This window comes from Bactrocera tryoni, chromosome 3 (assembly GCF_016617805.1).
Source record: "Bactrocera tryoni isolate S06 chromosome 3, CSIRO_BtryS06_freeze2, whole genome shotgun sequence".
NCBI lineage: Eukaryota > Metazoa > Arthropoda > Insecta > Diptera > Tephritidae > Bactrocera > Bactrocera tryoni.
In genome coordinates, this window is record NC_052501.1 from 77,699,378 (window position 1) to 77,722,774 (window position 23,397).

General features: G+C 36.8%; 1 protein-coding gene across 1 annotated transcript in view; it reads left to right on the forward strand.

Moving 5' to 3' along the window:
* The first annotated feature begins 757 nt into the window (after positions 1-757).
* The window catches only part of LOC120770786, a 42,631-nt gene continuing 19,991 nt past the window's right edge, over positions 758-23,397 (forward strand). Inside the window, exons 1-2 of the mRNA XM_040098365.1 lie at positions 758-966; positions 9,385-10,773. Of these exons, the coding sequence (XP_039954299.1) occupies positions 10,026-10,773 (748 nt within the window). The 5' untranslated portion in view covers positions 758-966; positions 9,385-10,025. The remainder of the gene's footprint in view (positions 967-9,384; positions 10,774-23,397) is intronic.

The following is a 23,397-nucleotide window of genomic DNA, read 5'->3' on the forward strand; positions in this document are numbered from 1 at the left end:
AATATTTTTGATCTTCTACAATCTTTTCCAGGGTTGCATGCCTATGTTTTCGGAAAGCAAATTCCGAAAAAATGCGCAACGCGATTTTCGGAGTAGTTTTTGTTTTGATTTTTGTCTTTATAAAATTCCTTAATCCGGAATTGAGTTATTTATATATACAATGAAATAATAGTGCCTGGAAGTGATAAAACAAATATATACTGTTAAAATTACCTCAAATATGTAAAGTTATTAAATTTAGTTATCTTAAACCACTTGTTTGCTATTAAAGCATCGCTTCTAAGCAACATATGTGTATATGTGGAAATAGATGGTAACTTTATAAGAAAATTAAAGGAATGTTGGCAGTATAAATTTGTGTAATTAAACATAAAGCGATACATATAAACGTTTTTTTGTATATAAACTATTTCGTGTATGGATTAATTCTTGGTTAGCACGTATAAGCATTGCAACTATTTTCTACATGTAATGTTATAGGAGAAGGGGATGATTGTGCGCGGGTGAAAATGTCTGACACAGGTGCACGCAAGTTAGCCAAGTGTAACATTACAGGTGGCCCGCATTTAAAACATTTTACAAATACATATTTATGGTTACAAGCAAAAGTTTTTATTTTATATAAAAACTCTTAAATTGCTTCCAGAATTTAAAAACAAAGTGTTAAGTGAATTGACAGAAGAAAATTGTAAATTCCAATTAGAACATACAACATAAAAATATATTTTATATAACTATTAGTACGATTAGCAGCAATTAATCTTAGTTAATTTTTGTTTGTTAATTGTCTGAAAGGTTTTTTAGTGACAATTTTAAAAATAAGAAGTAAATAATGAACTTGGGTTAGTTAGTTAGTGGCCAACATAAAAATACCAAGACAACTTAATTTACCAATCTTGGTTAGTTCCGGATTTTTATTGATGCTGTCAAGGCTACTAATACAGCGCTGAGGCCCTGTATAGTTTGGTAAGTATCTTTAAGCATAAAATTTCTTTGATTAGTTGTTACTATTTCATTATTAGAGGGCACTGTCAAGTTTAAAATTCTTAGTAATTGACCAATAGTATTAATTAGCTGGCATTTGGATCAGTTTCGAAGCACTCCTTCCAAGGAGCTCACCACCAATGTTTGTAACTTTTTGGTGTACAAAAAAAAAACAAACCCCAGTTGGAGGCTTTTTGTAGCGCATATTTTACTATCTATTTCACTTTGCTGAAGAAATTGTCAGACGTTCGACCGCAACAGCAACGAGTTGCTGGTAGGTAATCGAGGCGAACGGCAACATCAATGCTGGTTTCGAATGTTAGTTCGATTCGTTCGTCGTACCTGTTGGTTGTGTCCGTTCGGTGCGCTGCTTTTTGGTTTGCAATACTTGCTAGAGCGTGTGCTTCATTGAACAGCTATTTACATACATATGTATTTATGTACATATGTGCTCGTATATACTTGTATGTACATATGAATATTTTGTGTTCTTTTTTTATTTCTATAAAAATGTGCATTGTACTGTTCACATATTTACATATATGCTAAAGATATGGTAGGGAATAGTTTAAATTAGACTTTCCTGCGTCTAATGTCTATTGAAAAACATAAATAAGTATATGTACATGCGTATATGTTTGCAAACAAGTGACCAAACAGCACTGTATATTTTTTTACACTATTCGCCAAACGATTGACAGCAGCAAACAGGTGGAGTTGGTGGAAACCGGCTGACAAACCGCTTGCGGAAAAGGTGTAGAAAAGAAAGTCAAGTGCGTTTTAAAGTCTCGGTAGCGCGTGAGATCTTCACTGTTGTCTTTGTCGTCGTAGACGCCATCGTCTGAGCCTATAGTTAAGTTGTAATCCGAGGCACTGGTAGTGATGTTGTGAAACTTCATATGCATTATATGTACATACATAGTCCGATCGTCGTCTAACGTGTTTGCCGATGTGTTGTTGTTTTATTTTTTTATTTTATTTTCGCAAAGATAAACCTATTGCAAATATTGCAGTAAATACTTAGCTACACCTGCAGCATTATCACACAACCGTAGATTCCAACACACACTATCAATAACTTGTGGTCAGCACAACTTTTAACAAGTAATTTCGCTTGCTGTTTATTATTGACTGACGTTGGCTTTTTGTATTTGTTGTGCATGTCACTTTAACGTTTCTTCTTTGTGCCGCTCCTGCGTTTATAATTTAAATGTGTAGTGTTTTTTCGTGTTTATCGACTGGGCGACGATTTGTTGTGGAACGTGATTTAATCGCGTATGATTTTGATTTGTTGTGAGTGAAAATGGAAAGTGATGATCTTTCACCAGCTGCGGCTTCCCGTCCTTTACTGCGACAGCTGTATCAATGGCAACATTTTTGCTTGTGTAAATTTGTGTGCAGTGGTGTTAAATTTTTTTTTAATTCTATGAATGTGTTTAGCTGCTATATATGAAGATATATGTATGTACATACATATATTTTGGTGCCAGTGTACTTGATGTGTCAATAAATAAACATACATCAAGTAAAATCATAAAAGAAATGCAAAACGTCACTCAAACGTGTCCATGCCAGTTGTTGGTAGCAAATGAAAGTGAATTTTAATTGAACATTTTGAGATTATAAGTTTTATGCATTATTATCATAAACGACAATAAAAACTAATTTGTTATTTATAAAAAAAAGTTCTGAAAACAAATGAAAGTTTTATGTATGTATATGTTTAAGTTATAAAAGATTTATTGATTGCAAGAAAAAATCTACTCTCCAAATTGAGGTAATATTCTTTTATTCATATAGAATATAAGAATAGAGTAAATAAATGTGTACACACGGATATACAATATGTACATATATACTATACTATGTATGTATGTCAGTTGACACACATAACAAACTTGAAGAGACGCAGACGGTCACGTCAAAAATTAAATCCTTATGTAGGCATTCTAAAGTGTAAAATTTTAAATTCACATGCTAAATATTGTAGCCATATACATACATATGTACAAAGCACGTACATACATATGTATGTATGATACAATATAGTTGCATTTAACTCATAACATAAATTGCTTCCCAGCACGCTACGGTTAAATGCATTTTCTATGCATATTCGGTCTACTGCGTTTTTCAATGTCTCATGTTGTCTTCATAATTAAAATTAAAAAAAATCAACTGACATTAACTCTGATAATTTTTTCTCATAAATTATTTTTTAATATGAAATTTTATAAAGTTTTTGTTTTTTATAAAATTGTGGGTTTTCCAATAGGGGTAACATGATTTCTAAGTGTCGTTTCGGCCATTTTTAATATGTCCTGATCAGTAATTGAAGGACTTAAACCAAAATATAAAGAAAAAACTGTGGTAAAAGGCTGCACAACCAAATAATAAATAAATATGTACTTTAATAAGATAATTAAAAAATCTGGTGTTACTTAATTTTAAGCATTTTGTTTCTATCAGTTTTCGAAGGGAAAATTAAACTTATTTTTTTTTTGTTAACAGAAAACTTAAAAAAAATTTTTTGTTCCTTATGATGAAGTATATTCTTATCCATGTTAAAATAAAATTAAATAAATATTATCTTAGTTCCTTAAGAAATATTTGTAGAGACTTGTTTATATTATCTTTTCTAACATTGTATATGCTTTATAGGATCTCCGCAGATTCCCTCTGGGTGTTTTACAAAAAACCTGGCAAACCTAATAAACGCTGTTCAGGGTATACAAAGTATGCATATACATACATACATATGCACTTATCTTTGTACATACATATGTAAAAATGCATATTTCGATATCTATGCAACCAAAAATTCCTAATCTATGTATCTCTGACATTTGCATTTCATATGATTTAAGTGAAAAATTGGATTTCTAAGAATTTTTTCATGCGTAGCTCCTCTTGTTTACAAGCAGCAGGTCGCGGCATCTGTAGCTTTTAATTCTTTTATCTTCAAATTCATGAAGATACGTTATATTGCACAAGTTATGCGTCATAGCTGCTATACCCCAAATATACTTACACAATTACACACATACATTTGTGTCTGCTTACCTTTGGCTACATACATACCTTTTATCTTGGTCACCACAATTTCTACGAAATTCTCACTCTTCTCTTTTCACGTAACTTTTATTCGTTTTTATACTCTTGCATTATGCTGCTACAGAGTATAATAGTTTTGTTCACATAACGGTTGTACGTATCACCTAAAACTAAGCGAGATAGATATGGGGTTATGTCTAAATGTATAAATGGTCAGGACGACGAGAGGAATTGAAATCCCGGTTTCTTTTTGTCTGTCCGTCCGTCTGTGTAAGTTGTAACTTGAGTAAAAAATTAAGATATATTGATGAAAAAACTGCCCGATAAATCAATAACTTCCCTTAGCTGCCGTATACCTATGTTCGGTTGCATCCGAACTTAGCCCTTACTTACTTGTTTAGTTTTGTTTTCATTACACATTTCGGACTGTACCATTAACTCCTAAATAATTTCATCATTAAAATTGGATTGCCTTGTCCATAGGTATGGTTTGATATATTTTTTGCCCTTTAAAGTGTTGACGATTTGATGAATTTGAACAAAAAACTCTTGGTTCAAGACCTTGTAAAGTATATCTTGAAGACCTGTGTAAATTTCAGTAGGATCGTTTGAGTAATTCGAGAGAAATTGTAACAATCGACTTTGAAAACAAAGTTTCGAGAAAAAGATGTTTAAAGTTTTTTAGCGCAACTTTTAAAAGCTGTATCTCTAAAACTATTGCTCAGATCAACTTGAGACTTTAGGACAATAATCTAGAGACGTTAGAGGCTTTAAAACAATATTTTTTTTTGAGCCGTGAAACCCATGTAACCCCTTAAAATGAATGAATCGACGACTCGCATAAGGCAAATTTGGATGACTTCTGCACCCTCACTCAATGCTTTGTGTCAGTCATATACTTGTGTTTGTGATAAAGTAGACTCCACAAAACACTTCTGCAAAAGTTTTCCGTAGCCGTGATTTCATTGGAAACAAACATTTTTTTTTTACCGATTCAGTTGGCGTACGCAATTTAAATGGACCAGCACGTCTCAAATTTGATGAAATGGTAAATACATGGATAATCCTATGTAGGCGAGTCCTCCAGCGCCTGCAGATTAACGAAGTTTGCGTGTTCGTCGTTAGAGTTTAAAAACATTCGCGCGATAGCTTAAGTGTGAAGAGCATAGAAAGTATAGATCGTTCATAATTTCTAACTATAACATCATAAACTCGACGTTGGTATTCAACAGAAAATAATACAACAACATTATTAACACAGTAGCAATGGCACAATGCCACTGCCACATTCCAACAACAATGTCATGCGACTGTAAATTTTTTTGCGGTGCATCTGCAATTACTCTGCTTAGCGTTGGCGGCTGTAGCACTCAACATGTCGTTTGGCTGATGATATTGTTGTAGCAAACCGGCACAGTACTGCACTTGGCACCACCGTTGCCATCGATTACCTCACAAACAACTTGCGGCTGACGGATTTAGCCATCCATCACGCAGTCAGGCAGACGCTAGTATAAGAGTCCGTCAGCAAGTCTAGCAGTTAGTCAATTGCTCATACAAATATTCAGTCAGTCAGTTATGCGGTGCCTTCGTAGTTTAGAGTTCGTCTTGTGGATTGTAGCGTGTTGTACGGCTGTCACTTAAGTCATTCCTCACAGCAGACCAACTGGCAAGCTTTTTCTTGCGTTTAACTACAAATAAAATAATTCCAGCGTTGAAGAGTGTTTTTTTTTTTCAAAAAACAAAATTTCAATGAAATTTTTTCTACAACAATGCATGTTGTGTTTTTGCGAAAATTTCGGTTCACACGTTTATACATTTAGCCACACACAGGCTAACTCATGCTTTGCTACTTCCCGTCGACTTTCCATTGCGATAATGTAAAAAGTTAAATTTCAATGTTTTAAATATTTAACTAGCACAGTGTGTCATCTCTATCTGTAATTAGAGTAATCCAATTTAGCCCAAATGTGCCCCTTTTTTCGACAACTTGTTTTCATTTCAGAGATAGTTTCATAAAACTTTTAATCAAGCTAACGGAGCTTCTGATGAGTTTCTATTGACGAGTATGACCCAGCGTTGTCCTGATGCAGAACAATTTCTCTCTGATTAAACCTGCCTGCTTTTGGATGATAGTTTCCTTCAGACGGTACAATTGCTGACGCTACAGGTCCGAATTGAAACCATGGGAGAGCAGCTCATAGTATATGATCACGACCATTCTCGCTTGACGTTGTCGTAAGTGGCCCACTTTTCACTCCAATCCTCTTGACATATGGATCGATTTTTTGGGATTCAGTAGTAATACACTGATGGGTTTTTGGTCTATGAGGCTTTTTTTGTTAACTTATGTGGCGCTTATGACGCAGGCTTCGTTTTTACGCAGTGTTCAGCTGCAGGACAATTAAAATAGTGCTTATAAGATGGTTGGACGGGACGATTTCCACTGTTCTCTCGATATTTTCGACAGTTGGCCTTTCAGAACGTGATGGATCTTTGACATCAAAACCAACGGATTATATATGACACCAAAATTACCGAAACCGAACTGACGAAACCAAAATTGCACGAAATTGGCTGCTACAGTATCAGTGGCATAACTATCCACATTTCAGCCGCGTTTTCGCTTTTGTCGTAGAAAAATTCTAAGATATGGCGAGTTTTCTCTCTGCTTTCTGATTTCTATTCTAAATAAATGACTTAAACGAAGCTTAATTCCCGTTTTGAGTATTTTAAAACAATGATTATTCTTAACTGCGAATTTCCTACTGTGCTGCATTCCAGCTTCAGCGTCGTTAGCTCTTTGGACATTCCCTTTTTCGTTCTCCTTACCGCTACACTGCATCTTTCACACATTAATCACTTTTGTTTTCCATTGCGATTGCCACAAGGTCTGGTGCCGATGTCTTTACGGTTAACCGCCTTGCCGACGCTCAGGTGCAGCTGAATATGATTTGTACGTTGAGGTTAAATAGCAGCTTTAAAAGAGTTTAGCGGTCTTTGGCCACGATTAGCTTAAGTTTGTAGCTTTCCTTTTCGCATTACGCCACTTTTTAGTATATTTTTAATGTTTTAATTTGGACTTTTTATAAGTAATTTTAGTTTCAATGAAAACTGGTTGATATTTCTTTGACAGTGACCACTTTAAGCTACATATTTATTTTATGTCTGTCGTCTGCCATGAAAACTTTTAAATGCTTGTGTTAAAGTTATTTCATATTTTAATAATTTTGTAAAAGTTAAAGTTTCCTTTCACTTGTTTCGGGGAAAATTATGCAAATATTGCTTGCCATCTAATTACTTGCTATCTGCGAATAATTTGATTTTTTTTTGTCTCTCTCCAACTTATGGAAATAAATTTTGACAAGTCGTTCATATGGGCATCAAAGTCCACGCGCTGTAGAGACGGAATTTAAAAAAATCTCAATAATATCTAAAAATAGTCTTTATTTTATAAGATCGGATCATTTTCTTTGAGTTGGTCCAGCTGTATGATCTCAATTGAGCCAAGCCCAGCTATCGTTGTAGTATTCCGCCATTCAGATTTAAATTAAGTAAAACCCGTCGCGTCTATAAATATTTACATATACAGGGTTTGTCCGGAAAGTAATAGGACTGAGTCGATTTGAAAAAAAATGTTGAACCAATCGTTAAAATTCTTTAAAAACTTTGAAAATAGGCTCCTGCGTCGATGGCATTTTCCGGAATAGCCTTGAGAGCCGACGTGCATGGTGCTTGGATCGGCAAGTGTCTCGGGATCATACCTGTACTCAAAGATCCAAGACTCGTTATTTGTGATTATGTTATTCAAAAATTCTTGGCACACTTCCACTCTCTTCCCGGCCCTCCAAATAGGCCTGGTGCCACCGAAACACACCACTTCTCGCTGAAGCAACATCTGGGTAAGCCTGTTTGATCATATCAAACGTCTCTGTCGCAGATTTACCGAGTTAATCGCGTACCTCTGCTCTAACGATCACTGCATTTTCGGCTTGCACCACTCACAGAAACACGTCACGCGAGAATTTTTGCCCTCACTCTTCTAGTACTCGAAGACAATAGTCCAGCTGCTCATTTGTTAGCCCTCCTCCGTATCCAGTCAGTGCGCGCACGCCTCGAAGTACAGTCGCGTCGGAAGAAAACCAGTCCTATTATTTTCCGGAGAAACTCTGTATTCATTTAATATTGAATACTTCGAAAAGATTGCCGATTCGATACCCGACAATCACCTAGTTCGTTGTAGTCTTGAATCTATTTCTTTTATTGCAAGAGACGCCACAAAGAAGCACGTGGATTTTTTTGTTTATGGACATTTAGAGCATCTCAGGAAACCGAGGAAAAACGACAAGTCAATGAAATTATTTATTTCTTCGGACTTATTTATACCCTTGCCAAATTGCTTTGGGAACACCCAGTAATGGGAAACGTAGAAACTTTCCTCAAGCTTAGTATCATAAAAACAGAAGAAATGTCGCTGAAAATTGTCGCGTTAGATCGAAATCTGAAATATTAGTATAGCTGTCATAGCTACCAAACTCATTTCCACCAGATTCATACCATAAAACCTAATTTCTTCAAAAACTACATCCAGACGTTGTAAAAGATGATAAACAGGGTATATTAAGTTTGCCACGAAGTTTATAATGCCTAGTAAAAACTCCGGAGACCCTATAAAGTTTAGTTTATAAATGGTCAGCGAGATGAGATGAGTTGATGTAGTTATAACCGAAATTTTTCACACATTATTGTCCACGTCAACGATACAATCTCTGAGCATATTGTTCAGAATGTACAGCGGCATAGCGACATTTTTTAACAAAATACAGATTTTGAATATCTGTTAAGTTTTGTCAGATTTGTTCCAAAATATAAAAAAAACACAAGAAATATTCGATTACCTTAATATATAAAGTAAGCTTTAAACCGATGACTGCTTTCAGATTTAAGTATATAATATATAATATACAAAAAAGCGGCTGACTGAACATATCCCTAGAGAAAATAATCTAGAGGACAATTTCCAAGTACTGTACCAAAGTGACACGTGATATACTGAAATAAACACCCTGACATAATTTTAGAAAAATCAGTAAACGAGCAGAGCCCCCACGAGCGGTCAAAACCACGTCTAAAAAACTTACCTATCCAAAGGGGGTTAGTTAACGGTAACGTAGAACCGCCTGTCGTGGGAATTGATCAAAACCACGTCATCCTTGTTGCTAGACACTGCATAAGTAGCTTCGGTGCAGCCGAAGTTAACGTTTTTCTTATGTTTTTATTTTATATTTTCAAATCCAACAAAGTTACATTAATATAATAAAATTTTTAATTTTACTTAATTTTCAGATATTTTTCTACGAAAGCTACTCAATTTTTATTCAAAATAAATAATATTAAGAGAAGTTGTAACATGGAATATTGCTGATATTAGGAAAATTATAAAATTTCACGCAAAAAGAGAGAAATATGCAATTTGCCTATTTTAAGACAATCGTGTTAGTGAAGTGAGAAAGTTCTTCTAAAAAATCCAAAAAATATACGAGTGCATATACAACTATGACGACGGCAAAAAATAGTGCATTTTGCTGAAGTAAATTTGCTCCAACAGGTGTGCGTATGTATCCACGTAATTCCGTACGTAAGCGCTGGATATTACCGGCATAAATATAATGTTCTTCGCCTCGAAATGGTGTATAAGAAAATCGCAAATAAAGATAGTAGTGTTCGTATTTGAAATCGCGTGTGAAATCGGGAAGCAAACAAACGCACGAAGCTCCTTGCAAACGTCAAACAGTGAAAACAAGCAAACGCTTCAAATGTTCGCAATTTTCTACTACAGTTAACGTAATGTAATTAAACAGATTAGAAAGAAATCTCATTAAAGCATAATAGAATAAAATAATTGCAAAACAATAGCAACAACAAACAGCAAAAATAACGTCAACAATAACAACAACGAACTGCAACCGACAAAATCGCGTAAAAAAATGCCGACATTGGCGGCAAAAAATTCACAAGCCGCAATTGCTAACATGGCAACAGCAGCCACAACAACAGCAACACCACCAACAACAGCAGTGGCAATAAATTCCGGTGGCAGCGAGCAGTGCGACGCTGATGTTAGTGCCGCAAGAATAGCAACGCCGACAACCGACACACAAAACACCGGTGCTGCGTTGAACCATCATTATCATCATCCGCCGGCGCCGCATGGAGGCTCGCATGCCGTTGGCAATGCCTTGTCGCCGATGATAGCAACTGCAACAACAACAACTGCAGTCTCAGCGGCCGGGGCTGCTACCGGCACCGTTGCAGCCAGTTTAGCCACATTTAACGGAAATTCAAATTTAAATGTTGCCAACGGAAACATCGGCGGCAATAACAATCACAACAACAGCCACAACCACAATCACAGTCACAGTACGCACGCTGGTGGTGTGGGCAAAAAGCCCTTGACAAACATGCATACATCCCGTGAGGATGTTGCATCACCACAACCACAAACACAGCTACCACCACCGCCGTTAACACAACTGGGCAATGCCATGCCGCCAACATCAGCGTCCATCATCAACAATCAGCAATTGTCAGCCACTAGCAGTCAGAGCAATCACAATCATAACAACAATAACAATAGCAATATCAACGGTGGCAATGGCAGCAATAATAATAATAATAGCAATGGTAACGGTAATGGCAGCGCAAACATCAGCAGCATTCTCAAAGGAAGTAAAGGTGAGTCCAATTCTATTTGAAAGCTGATAATTGTGTATTCAATAAAATGCATATGTACATAGTTATGTATGTATCTAAAATTGCAAAATGACATTTCAAATTGAAAATCACATTTCAAGCTCTCTATGTACTCTATGTAGTTTTTGATACCCCGGTCCATATAACTTCCCTGAAAACACACACGTTTTCATATTCAGCACGTCTATGTAGGGAAATACATACAAACAGTTATTTATATACTATGTATAAATACTTATGTATGTGAAATGAATGGCTCATTAGCGTTTAGACCAGTTACTAGTAACCTTGTTTTGAAATTGTTATTCGGCTGTGGGAAGTTGCTTATTTACATTTGTAATTAAAACCTATATATACTATATTGCCATATATACATACATATTTTATATATGCACATGCCATTAATTTTAGTCATTTCCTAAAACTATCGATTTCAAAATTTCGAAAGCAACCACTTTGCTTTAAATCACAATTTGAAACACAACCTAATCAATGAGCAATAGATTCGTTGGATTTCGTGCGTATTAGATGCATATATGTACGCATAAAACTATATTGTAGTTGCTTTTGGAAATTTATTTTATTTCGGAAAAAATACCAACCCCCAGTAATTATTATTTTAACTTTGTGCAAAATGGGAAAAATGAGGGACTTACAGAGTTTGATCTTTATTCGTCGAGAAAGGAATTTACTTTTCAATTGCCTGCTCAGTCCAAAGTAGCACCTGTTTGCTCACCATGAGGTGACCAAAGTACATAAAAGACATCTTATTTGCCTACTATTTTTAACTACTAACTTTTGTGTGACTATAATGATGCCTTTTGACATTACGAGGTCATCAACCCACCTCTTCTACCTCTGATTACGATCCGTCTAAAAAATAAGGCTTTATACGAAGCTTGTAGCGTTTTGCATTTTAATTGTCTTTCTTAGGTAATGTGTTCGAAACCTAACACATAGAGATATACGACTGCAACGACATCTATTGAAAAATACGAAAATACGTTTTCGACAACCCAATATTAAAAGCTTCAATGCATGTTTACTTCATAAAATAATTCATTCAGCAGAAATACTACATTTACCGTAATGCCAAAGCTATCATGGCATATTCTACGTTTTACTATAGTCATTCAATGTCGTCGTGGTTACTTTGTCATTCCCTTCCTTCACAACACTTCGTTTCGCACCTCAAAGCAGTACAATTCAATATAAAAAAGCGCTACTATTCTTATTGTCCATTATAAACAATGGTCACGACGCTTTGTTTACACTCTCTGTCCCTAGTAATGCGTGGTCTGAACTAAAAATATATTCGTATTCTATTTTGTATTATACAATGTGTAGGCTGACGCCTTAATCGGCGCGTGTAGCCAACTAAAAGTCAAGCGGCGATTCGTAAATTCAATGTCGGCTTACTTTACCGTATAAAGTTGTGTGGGACCAATGTTTTTCATTTGCCATTACTCATGCTTTTGCTCTTCTAGTTACATGCCGTGTGCGCTGAGAGGAAAAAAATTAAATGAAAAGAAAGGTAACACGTTTTTCGGACTCTAGGCCATTGAACCCTTTCATTTTCGTTGCTGCCCCCAAAATCGTTTTCTCTTATTTTCGTTTTCCTTATGTAATTTCTCTTACCCTGACCTCTCAATGCATTGTTCATATGTATGTTTGTTACATAACGACTATGGCTATTGACCATTGTGTTGTAATATGCCTGACTCGACTGTTAATTCTGTATATATAGTACATATGTAGGTGTACAAATTCAAAATTCCTAAAATTCCTATTGATATGAATTTTGAAACTTTGTATTGGGAAAAACTGAGATTTGAATGTGTCGAAGTAAGAAAGAATTTTTAACTAAGACGATCTTTGGCATTATAAAGTGAAACTGTTATTCGTTCGTAGTTTTTAAATTATGTCTGTAAAAAGAACAAAGACGTGAGTGATCAAATCTCGCGTCGTCAACTCAGCCAAATCTGGCCTGCCTTTACTTATCAAGAAAATCAATTACTACGATCGGTTCTACTCTTTTGTCTGGTGTCAAACGTCGTCACCACAAAAGTCATGTAATTAAAGCAAAAAAACATAATTCGAAGTAATCTTTTTAGAGTCTTCGCCGTAGAACATTCACTAGTTTTTCGATAACGCTGCTTCTCGTTCAATAATCACATTATTTGTAGTGGTTTTCTGAATATTCAGTTTCGGTTTCAAAACGCGGCACCAAGATGACCAGTTGGCATCGCTGAGACGAACTGACTGCCGCAATTGATATCCGAAAGATCGATTGTTACATGGTGATTTATCGTACCGGAGCTATGGATCTACTAAGTCCATGTCTTTGATTTCCGGGCACCAAATTGTATTGCTCTCTATAAGTCACTCATTATTCCTGTTCTGCTATATGGTGCAGAGGCAATTGGCGCTACAGCGATAATGGATAGATCACCAGAGTAGTTCCGAAAAGGGTCACTCTGAGCTTGTTTTGTGTACCGGTTTTGATGAAACTAACTGGGTAGAGATCTTATGTCTACATACATATGTCCAAATTGAGACTATCTTGACTTATTTATGGAACTTTTGTGAAATCCTTGAAACGATTTATGCTCTGTCGAGACATTTTCGTTCACAGGCTCAGGGTAGACGTTCAATTTAATACAAAAAATGTCCAGATGAACTGTGTACACGTGGTTGTTACTATAGTAAGTCCTTCGTACATTCTATAGTTTATGTTGTAAGCAATTAGTTGTATTACAGACGTTTCCACTGTTTTGTTGTAAATCAAGGTGGTGTTAAAAGTCATCTGCTACACATCATATGGTTGTTGTTTCGGCAAATTTGATTGCCGTGCTTGGCTGCATGCGAATAATTGGCGGGACATGCGACTTGCATGGTAGAGAGTCACAGTCGCCATACGACATGGAATAAATACATACATATTTCTATACATGAGTAATTTTTATAAAAGACAATGAAAACGCTAACGAAGACGCGGAAGTTTTAAATACGGCTGGCTGGTGTGATTGTCATAAGAAGAGAATTATAGCAGTGAGGTTCATTAGGACATGCATGCAACTTCAACGCCTGACGTTCAAAAATGTCCATAGCTATTCACTGTGGCGGTGATATTTTATGTGGGCGTGTCCAGGCCGTTGAAACTTTACAAAGAATGACATAAATATACAAAGATAGCACTGAGTAGAGACGTATAAATGCAACAAGAACGCTTTGGTAATGGGGAAACTCTGACTGAAGCTTGCCAAGAAAATCGTCAGAGCGGAGTCTTATAACTTCCAAGCATCGAAAATTATATTTGTGTGTTATAATTGTCGGTTGTCGTAGCTGAAGCTTTGCTGGTTCCTTCGTTCCGGCTGCTTGTTGCACTCTTTTATGTATTTACTGTTTTACAAAAAGTCGCACGAAAGTCGATCTTCTGTCTTCTTCCTACCAGTAGTTCCTCCTTTCCGTTTAATTCCCTTTCCTCGAGCAAACACCGGCCTATTTTCAATTTTTTTTATACGACAAATGAAGTAACAGGTCAATTGAATAGTCAACGGCCTGCCTTATAAAACATTTTTTTTTTTTTGACAAAATTCGGGTTTCTTATTCAAAGGTGATATATTATTGCGACTCTCAAACTTTTCGATACCATTTTTGTAGTACGATTTGTCCTTTGTTTTAAAATAGGCCTCAGTTTCGGCGATCACCTCTTCATTTGAAGGAAATTTCTTCCCAGCGAGCATTCTTTTGAGATCTGAGAACAGGAAATAGACCCTGGAGGTCAAATCTACAGAATACAGTGGATGCGGAAGTAATGCGCATTCCAAAATACAGACACCATAACCTTGCCAGCCATCCGGTTGCGAATTTCTGCGCTTTTGAGAGGGTTATTGTTTAAAGTCCAAACGGATGGCTGTCGATTCAGTTCATATCTTTAGAGTATTTGCTATCGCGAACAACTTTGCTTTACGGTCAACCGAAATTTTATTTTGGGGACTTTTGTGATGTTTTCGTCGGTACCAGTCTTCGTTCAAAACCTTCATAAATGTATTTCGAAGATCTGTACATTTCATTAAATTCGGTTGAGTAGTTTGCGAGAGATCTTGACAACCGACTATGAAAACACAGTTTTAAGAAAAAACGCTTAGAGTTTTGAGTGACTCGAGCGCGCAATTTATCAAGGCTGTGTCTACAAAACTATTGCTCGGATCAACTGAAGAATTCAGAATAATAGTCTAGAGATGTTACAGATTTAAATGAGACAATAAAACTATTAATATTTTTTTTGAAGCGGCAAAAGCGGCAAAGCACGAGAGATCCTTTAAACCCCGTGGACATTTTGGTACCGCAAATTTTTGAGTCTGTCGGCAAATTTTCTGGTGAGCAATGTTTGTGGTTAACGATTTAAATAATAATAGGGTGCCTATTAGCGCCAATTTAACATTTTCATATTTTGTGTACAAATTTTATTGAAAATAATTTTTTTTTGCCGCATAGGATTTCCTTGTTCTCTTTTTATATTATTTTCTTATGAACTCCATGTTTATGTTTATAAGCATATTTGCTGCACAACACTTGTGGTATAAACAATTTATGTTTCACATGTTTGTAAGTACGCTTATGTTTGTATGTTGCATCGTGTGGTATGTTGCCGCGGCAGTCTCATGCACACACAGCGGCTTACTGGCGTTTTCTATTGTTGGCGCGCGCGTGTACAAGGTCTTTGACTTGCTGACATCAATAAAACGAGCGAGTGCAACCGGCATGTGGACGGTACACAAACAAAAAAGCTGCTGGAACCAGCCTAACAGCAGGCAGCAGTGATCGTCGTCGCCGCATAATACGCCAAGCGTTTGGGAGTTTTCGCCTTCGCCTTTGGCATTTGCAATACAACGCAGTGCAGAAGTCAGTTTGTATTCACAGCTGCTCCATTTGCTCACGCATTAGAAATTTCCTTTTTTGTACTTAAATACTTATATGTATGGGTTTTTTTGTTATACCCTTAACAGTATATATTAAGTTTGTCACGAAGTTTTTAATGCGCAGAAGAAAACGTCGGAGATCCTCTAAAGTATATATAGGGTTTGTCCGGAAAGTAATAGAACTGAGTCGATTTAAAAAAATTGATTGCACCAATCGTTACAACTCTTCAAAAACTTCTAAAATAGGCTCCTTCTGCATCGATGCAGCGCTGCCAAGACGATTTCCAAGCATTGGAATAGCCTTGAGAGCCGGGGTGCATGCTGCTTGGATCACCTTTCATCGGCCTTTTCAGGCAAGGAAACAAAAAAAAGCCCGGGGGGCCACATCTGGACTGTAGGGCGGCTGTGGAAGCGTTGGGATGTCGGCCTTGGTTAGGTAGCTGTTCACAAGAAAGGCGGTGTGCGCCAGCGCGTCGCCGCGGTGCAACTTCCAATCGGTTGCGATATCTTGTCCGACTCGATTGACCCTTCGTTGACGGTTTGTCCAGAAGGAACAAATTGATGGTGAACGATGCCTTTGATGTCAAAAAAGACAATGAGCATCGTTTTCACTTTGGATTTGCTCATTCTTCCGGTCTTTATCAGCGACGTCTTCCCGGCCCTCCAAAAAGGCATGGTGCCACCGAAACACACCACTTCTTGCTAGAGCAAGAAGGCTTGTTTGGGTAAGCGCTGGTTCATATCAAATGTCTCTGTCGCATATTTACCGAGTTTCACACAGAAATTAGGAAGAAGAAAAGAAGAAGAAGGAAGAAAATCAGTCCTTTTTTCCGGACAAACCCTGTATGCATTAATGTTCAGTGCGATGAGTCGATTCAATTTAGCCTTGTCCATCTTTTTGTCTGACTATATACTACGCGCGAACTGGTTCTTCAGTTTATGAGATATCGATCTGAAAATTTTCACACGTTCTTTTCTCTCTAAGAAGTTGCGCGTTTGTCCGAACCGCTGATATCGTACCACTAAAGCATTTAGCTACCATAACAACTGATCGATAATAATCAAGCTGGTGTGGAATACATTTTTATTTGGCAAGTTCTTGTAAGGAATCTTTTGTATTTGTGTATGGTATTATAGCTTTGGTGCAAGCGAAGTTAACGTTTTTATTTCTTCTTATTTGTTCAGGGTATTATAGCTTCGGTGTAGTTAACTTTTTTTCTTGCTGTCTTTATTTCTTTTTGCCCATTCAACTCATTCTATGTATGTACATATACTTATGTATGAATGCTTTTTCGCTCGTTTAATTTAATTCTTTTTAATTTTTTTTACCCTTTTTCCTTTCTGTTTTTATTAAATGTACTTATGGGCACACTTATGTATGCATCTTCATTACTTATAACAGTATATTGTAGAACATTTCAATTCACAGCTTTGCTTTTTTCATGAATAGACCCTTTTTGTATAGTATTTGTGAAGGCTTCTATGTACTTGTTGTTTTCTGTTGAGACGCTAAGCACTTGTGTAAGTCTCCGCCTTGCACATTTGTTTATATTTCTGTTATTAAGTCACTTAAGTTATACAAGTAAGTAATTTTTAATGCATATGCACTCATGCCATAAAAATTTGATGAGCGTAAAATCTCTTACGATAATCATAGAATTTTTTCGAAAATCTCACTTAAAGTTTATTTGAAAGTCTTATTATGTAAGATAAACAACACCGTAAAAATGGCTTAAGACTCCTATAGAAGAAGTTTGGTCGCTCCGAAATTATCATTGTTAAGAAAATATTCCCACACTTTTCCGTACACCAGACCCTTTGAATAATATTGGGTAGTCGAAAAAGTTGTTTCGTATTTCTAATCAAACTTCAACTGATTTTTTTTTTAATATTTATATTAATAAATAAATAAACAAATATGAATAATTTTGGTCGACCACTTTTTGCCACTTTTCCGCTAGAGACATTATTCCATCAGTATAAATTGAAATTTCCGGAACGGAAGCGAGCGAACCGTTGTTTTGCTACACGAACTGATACAGCATCGTCTCCGTAAACTTCACCAATTTCACTGGTGGCTTGCGTGGCTTTTTTATACAAAAATTTCAAAATATAGCGAATTTCTTCATTATTTTTACTAATTTTTGAACAGCTATAACTTTTTTTCAACTTCCCCGAGTTTATTTTTTTAGTTTTATTTTATTTTTTGGTTAAATGAAGTTAAAGTCTCAACTTACCAAAACTATACGGTACGACACAATGTGATTGGTAGCACTGAATATAAACGACAGCAACGATATCTATTTTCAATATACGAAAATACTTTTTCGACTAATCAATATTAACCGTCCGCGATGGAGTAAATGATGGAGAAGAGTGAATCGAACAAGCAATTGGCAAAAATGGAATAGAAACGCAGTGTTTGTGGACTCGGCACATTATTTTGTTCGAATTTAACAGTATCCCTTTATAGTTGCTTGTATACCAACTGATCAGATTTAACCCGGACCGAAAAAAAATTAATTATGAATTACACCACGCTAAATAAATTAAACGATTGCTCTTTATCTTGATCGAATTTGGCTTAGATTTTCGATTTCATCATATTATAGGGTCGCCAATTGCTAAAGTTGGTTCGAACAGCTGCTTTATATGGTTACCATAATGACCTATAACTGAAACTTAATCATTTTTTTCACAATAACAAAAGTTCCTTCATTCAAATTGATATATTTCATGAACTAATGATCTGACAACTGTCAAATTCATACACACGCCTTTTGAATGTTAAGGCTAACTACAAATCCAATTAATTTAATTCTAGTAGCGCCATCTATGTGTTAGGCAGGGGTCATTTCAAATGAACTGCATTTTAAACATTTCCATAAAAGTCATCATGCATATTTTGTTAAATTTCGTTTTCGCACCACAAGTAAGGTAGCATTAGTTTACCTGAAAAAATGGCGTCTTTTCATAATTACCCTAAATCATTATACCGTTTATTTAACCTATTCTCACTTACTCCCTTTAACCCTAGCCTAAGAAAATTTGACCTAATTCCACTGCTAGTTAGAAAAGCACTATTTCGACACAGTTAATTAAAAGACATACAGACAAATCCAAGCATTGAAGGCATCATTTGTAAATATTTGTCTCCACTGAAGCGTTTAAAACTCATTTGGGTTAAGCAAGCAAGCACATCTCCAGTACATACATATGTATATGCTCATATGTATGTAGATAGTAACTAGTATATACCATATAATAAAAAGTAAATATGGCTATGAAATTGCGAACGTAGAGTGATAGAAATCATCTGTATGAAAGTGATTTTTAAGGGAAGCTTTGAGTTTTGAGAACGTTTGTAAAATATAAAATTTACAAAGCGCAGAATGATGGCGACTCTGTCGTTTTGGTCAACCGACATGGCTTGTTGCGATGATTATATACATATACTCGTAATATCCGTTGCTAGGAAAAATTAATGGCCGATACATATACAATGGCGTGAGCGCCACCCAAGCACTGGCTAGGCACCGTGCCTGCATTTCTTTTATAGAAGCAGCTAACAGCCAGCTTCCCGCGAGATAACATTATGACTGTTAAATCACATCACATCGCGGCGTGAGCGCCAACCAAGCACTGGCCAGGCACCGTGCCTGCATTTCTTTTATAGAAGCAGCTAGCAGCCAGCTTCCCGCGAAATAACATTATGACTGTTAAATCACATCACATCGCGGCGTGAGCGCCAACCAAGCACTGGCCAGGCACCGTGCCTGCATTTCTTTTATAGAAGCAGCTAGCAGCCAGCTTCCCGCGAAATAACATTATGACTGTTGAATCACATCACATCGCGATGCGAGCGTCACCTAAGCACTGACCAGGCACCCTGCCTACATTTCTTTTATCGAAGCAGCTAACAGCCAGCTTCCCGCGAGATTACATTATGACTGTTAAATCACATCACATCGCGGCGTGAGCGCCAACCAAGCACTGGCCAGGCACCGTGCCTGTATTTCTTTTATAGAAGCAGCTCACAGCCAGCTTCCCGCGAGATAACATTATGACTGTTAAATCACATCACATCGCGGCATGAGCACCGTGCCTGCATTTCTTTTATAGAAGCAGCTAAAAGCCAGCTTCCCGCGAGATTACATTATGACTGTTAAATCACATCACATCGCGGCGTGAGCGCCAACCAAGCACTGGCCAGGCACCGTGCCTGTATTTCTTTTATAGAAGCAGCTCACAGCCAGCTTCCCGCGAAATAACATTATGACTGTTAAATCACATCACATCGCGGCGTGAGCGCCAACCAAGCACTGGCCAGGCACCGTGCCTACATTTCTTTTATGGAAGCAGCTTACAGTCAGCTTCCCGCGAAATTACATTTTGACTGTTAAGTCACATCACGTCGCGGTGTGGCCTCACCTAAGCACTGACCAGGCACCGTGCCTGCATTTCTTTTATAGAAGCAGCTAACAGCCAGCTTCCCGCGAGATTATATTATGACTGTTAAATCACATCACATCGCGGTGCTAGAGTCACCTAAGCACTGACCAGGCATCGTGCCTGCATTTCTTTTATAGAAGCAGCTAACAGCCAGCTTACCGCGAGATAACATTATGACTGTTAAATCACATCACATCGCGGTACGAGCATATTTTTTAGTTAAGAGAACACCAATAATCTTCTAACGTCTAACAAACTTTCTAGATAAGTTTTTTTTTTCATTTCCGCGACGCAAGAATACAGGAGGAAAGCGAAATGACTAAAGATTAAAAAAATGTTCTATATTTCTTAACGGCAAACAATAGTTGTGAGTGTAAAATACGTTCCTAAATATGCATGTAATTTCAGTCCTTACACTACACGTATTTAAAAGTTTATCCCACTTCCTTTAATTTTCCTGCAGGGTACTTTTGTATTCCAAACATAATATGCTCTGTACTACTTTCATTGAAGCAGTGAATCGCGGAAGTGATTAGAAGTAGAATATCAAAGAAATGTGAATATGCATACATACATAAATACACACAATAGTATTCTAATGTATGCAGTTACAAAGATATTTACATAGAGGCTTATATTCAAGTGCTTAAACATACATACATACATACATATATGAATATATTGTACATGTAAACCTGCTTATACGGGTTAATCGAATGTGACTATTTGTTTGCAAGTGGAAGAGATACAAACATTTCATCTATGCATGTATATGTATTTGCATTAATATGTCTGTAGATATGTAATCTAATGCTGGGTTGTGTAAAAATGCGCGAAAATTGGGGCAAATATTGCAGGTGCTTGGCAGGCACATATCACTTACAAATGCAAATATGGACAATAATACATGCACATACATATAAACATACATACCTATACATATCTATACGCATTTATATTCACATATTTATGAAAATGTTGCAGACTGGATGCGAAAGTATACTCAGATTTATGCTGTAGGGTCTTGCTATGCAATCACATGCATAGTTTATATACCCACACATAGTATATACATACATATAAACATATAATGCAAATGAGTGTAAGTAAAAAGATTTCTCCCTCATTAAACTTTTTACATGCTCTCTTATTCATTCTGAGTCATTGATCCCTTCAGACAGACACTTGAGTTTAATGGTGAAAATATTTAAATGCATTATTGAAATACTTTACCGTTATGACAAGTAATTATTGTATCAAATGCACACACAAAGAAATAATAATTATTTTCTTTTAAGCGAAACTCAAGTGTTGGCAATCGAGCAATATGAATGTGTATTTTCGAATTGAGAACTCGTGAGAATTTTGTTTCTTCGCACTATTTTCAGAGCTGAAGAGCGCCTATATTTTCGCTTAGTACTTGAGGGACTTATAAAGGGTGATCCTTTTCGAGGTTCCCTACTTTTGATGATAAGATGTGTTGACACCGCTTACGCGATTATACTATACATGTTAACAACAGCGCGTCAGTCGTTTGGAAATTCGAAGCGAAGCCAGGTTCTTCTCCACCTGGTACTTCCAACGAAGTGGAGGTCTTCCTCTTTCTCTGCTTCCCCCGCCGGGTATTGCGTCGAATACCAGACCATAAATCTTCCGCAGAGCCTTTTTCACGAAAACTCGTAACGTCGACTCATCAGATGGTGTCATCGTCCATGCCTCTGCACCATATAGCAGGACGGGAATAATGAGTGACTTATAGAGTTATAGATAGATCAAAGTTAAAGATAAACCAAATTATCTACAACTTCGAAGTTATGACTGTCAACAGTGACGTGTTAGCCTAGTCGCAAGTGCGATGGCTGTTTGTTTGATGACAGGAGATATTTCGCCTTGTCCTCGTTCACGTCCAGACACATTTGCTTCGCTTCCTTATCCAGTCTGGAAAAGACAGACATAAAGGGCGCGGGTGTTGAGGCCAATGATATCAATATCATCGGCAAACGCCAGCAGCTGTACACTTTTATAGAAGATTGTACCTGCTCGATTAAGTTCTGCAGCTCGAATTATTTTCTCTAACAGCCGATTGAAAAAGTCGCACGATAGAGGGTCGCATTGTCTGAAACCTCGTTTAGAATCGAACGGTTCGGAGAGGTCGCCGAGATCACGAGCTTCAATTTCAAGCATCAAATAGTCGGTTATCATGCCGCGATAACGGTTGCCATTGACGGTTACGTTCTCACCGGTATCATCTTTGAAGACACAACACTAAACCATTGTTTTTTCTGGATAAAATGGCAGCTCTTGAATCTCGTCGACAATTCTAAAATACTTCAATTTTGCTCGTTTACATACCGATTGAGAAATGTGCTGAAGAAAATTTTGCTCGAAAACGTTGGGTCCACTTGGAACTTTTCAACAGCCCATAGTGCGATGTTGACCGTTAGTGCGAAACACGTTGTTAAGGCATAAGTCTTTCCATAATGAAATGCCAAACTAAAGACTATAGTTGTCTCAACCTCATGATAGGCTACGTGACGATCTTGCAATATCAGTTTGTACACAGCATCAATAGTTTCCAGAACAACAACTGATTTTGTACGATCTTCAGGAAAGTCGTCTTAAACATCATATTCGAACTCGAGTGATTTCCATTGAGTATCTACGATGAAACCCATGATCAAATTTGAGCCAGACTTACAAAAAAATTAGGAGTACATTCAAGAATTTTAATATAAATCCTTATTATCGTCTTCAAAATTGGCAAAAACTAGCATGCCAACGCATAAGGTGCCCTCAGTGTCTGTGTTTTTTTTTTTCGATTCACAACATGCTAGAATGTGATGGCACATTATACTGGTAAAAAATTTATGGCAGAAAACTATAAATCCGGTCATATACCCGAATTGCTTCACGTAGACGCCGCCAATCGCCCAAGTAGTATTCCGTATTGACCGTTTGACCCTATGGAACGAGTTCATAGTGAACACAACCTTAATTTTTGAGCTACTTTGCCTTGGTTTTTTTTTTAATTTTTTGGATCGTCATGGCAGGTTACGTTCTCACCGTTCTCATTTCATTTGCTAGATAATTGGACAATTTCGACATCGTCTCGCCACCAGTAATGAGACTTAACAACTACGCTGTCAAGCATCCCTTTCGCACTTCTACTTCGTTTTTGAAGGAATGTTGTGATCCTCTACTCTATTCGCTGTGCCAACATGACGACTTT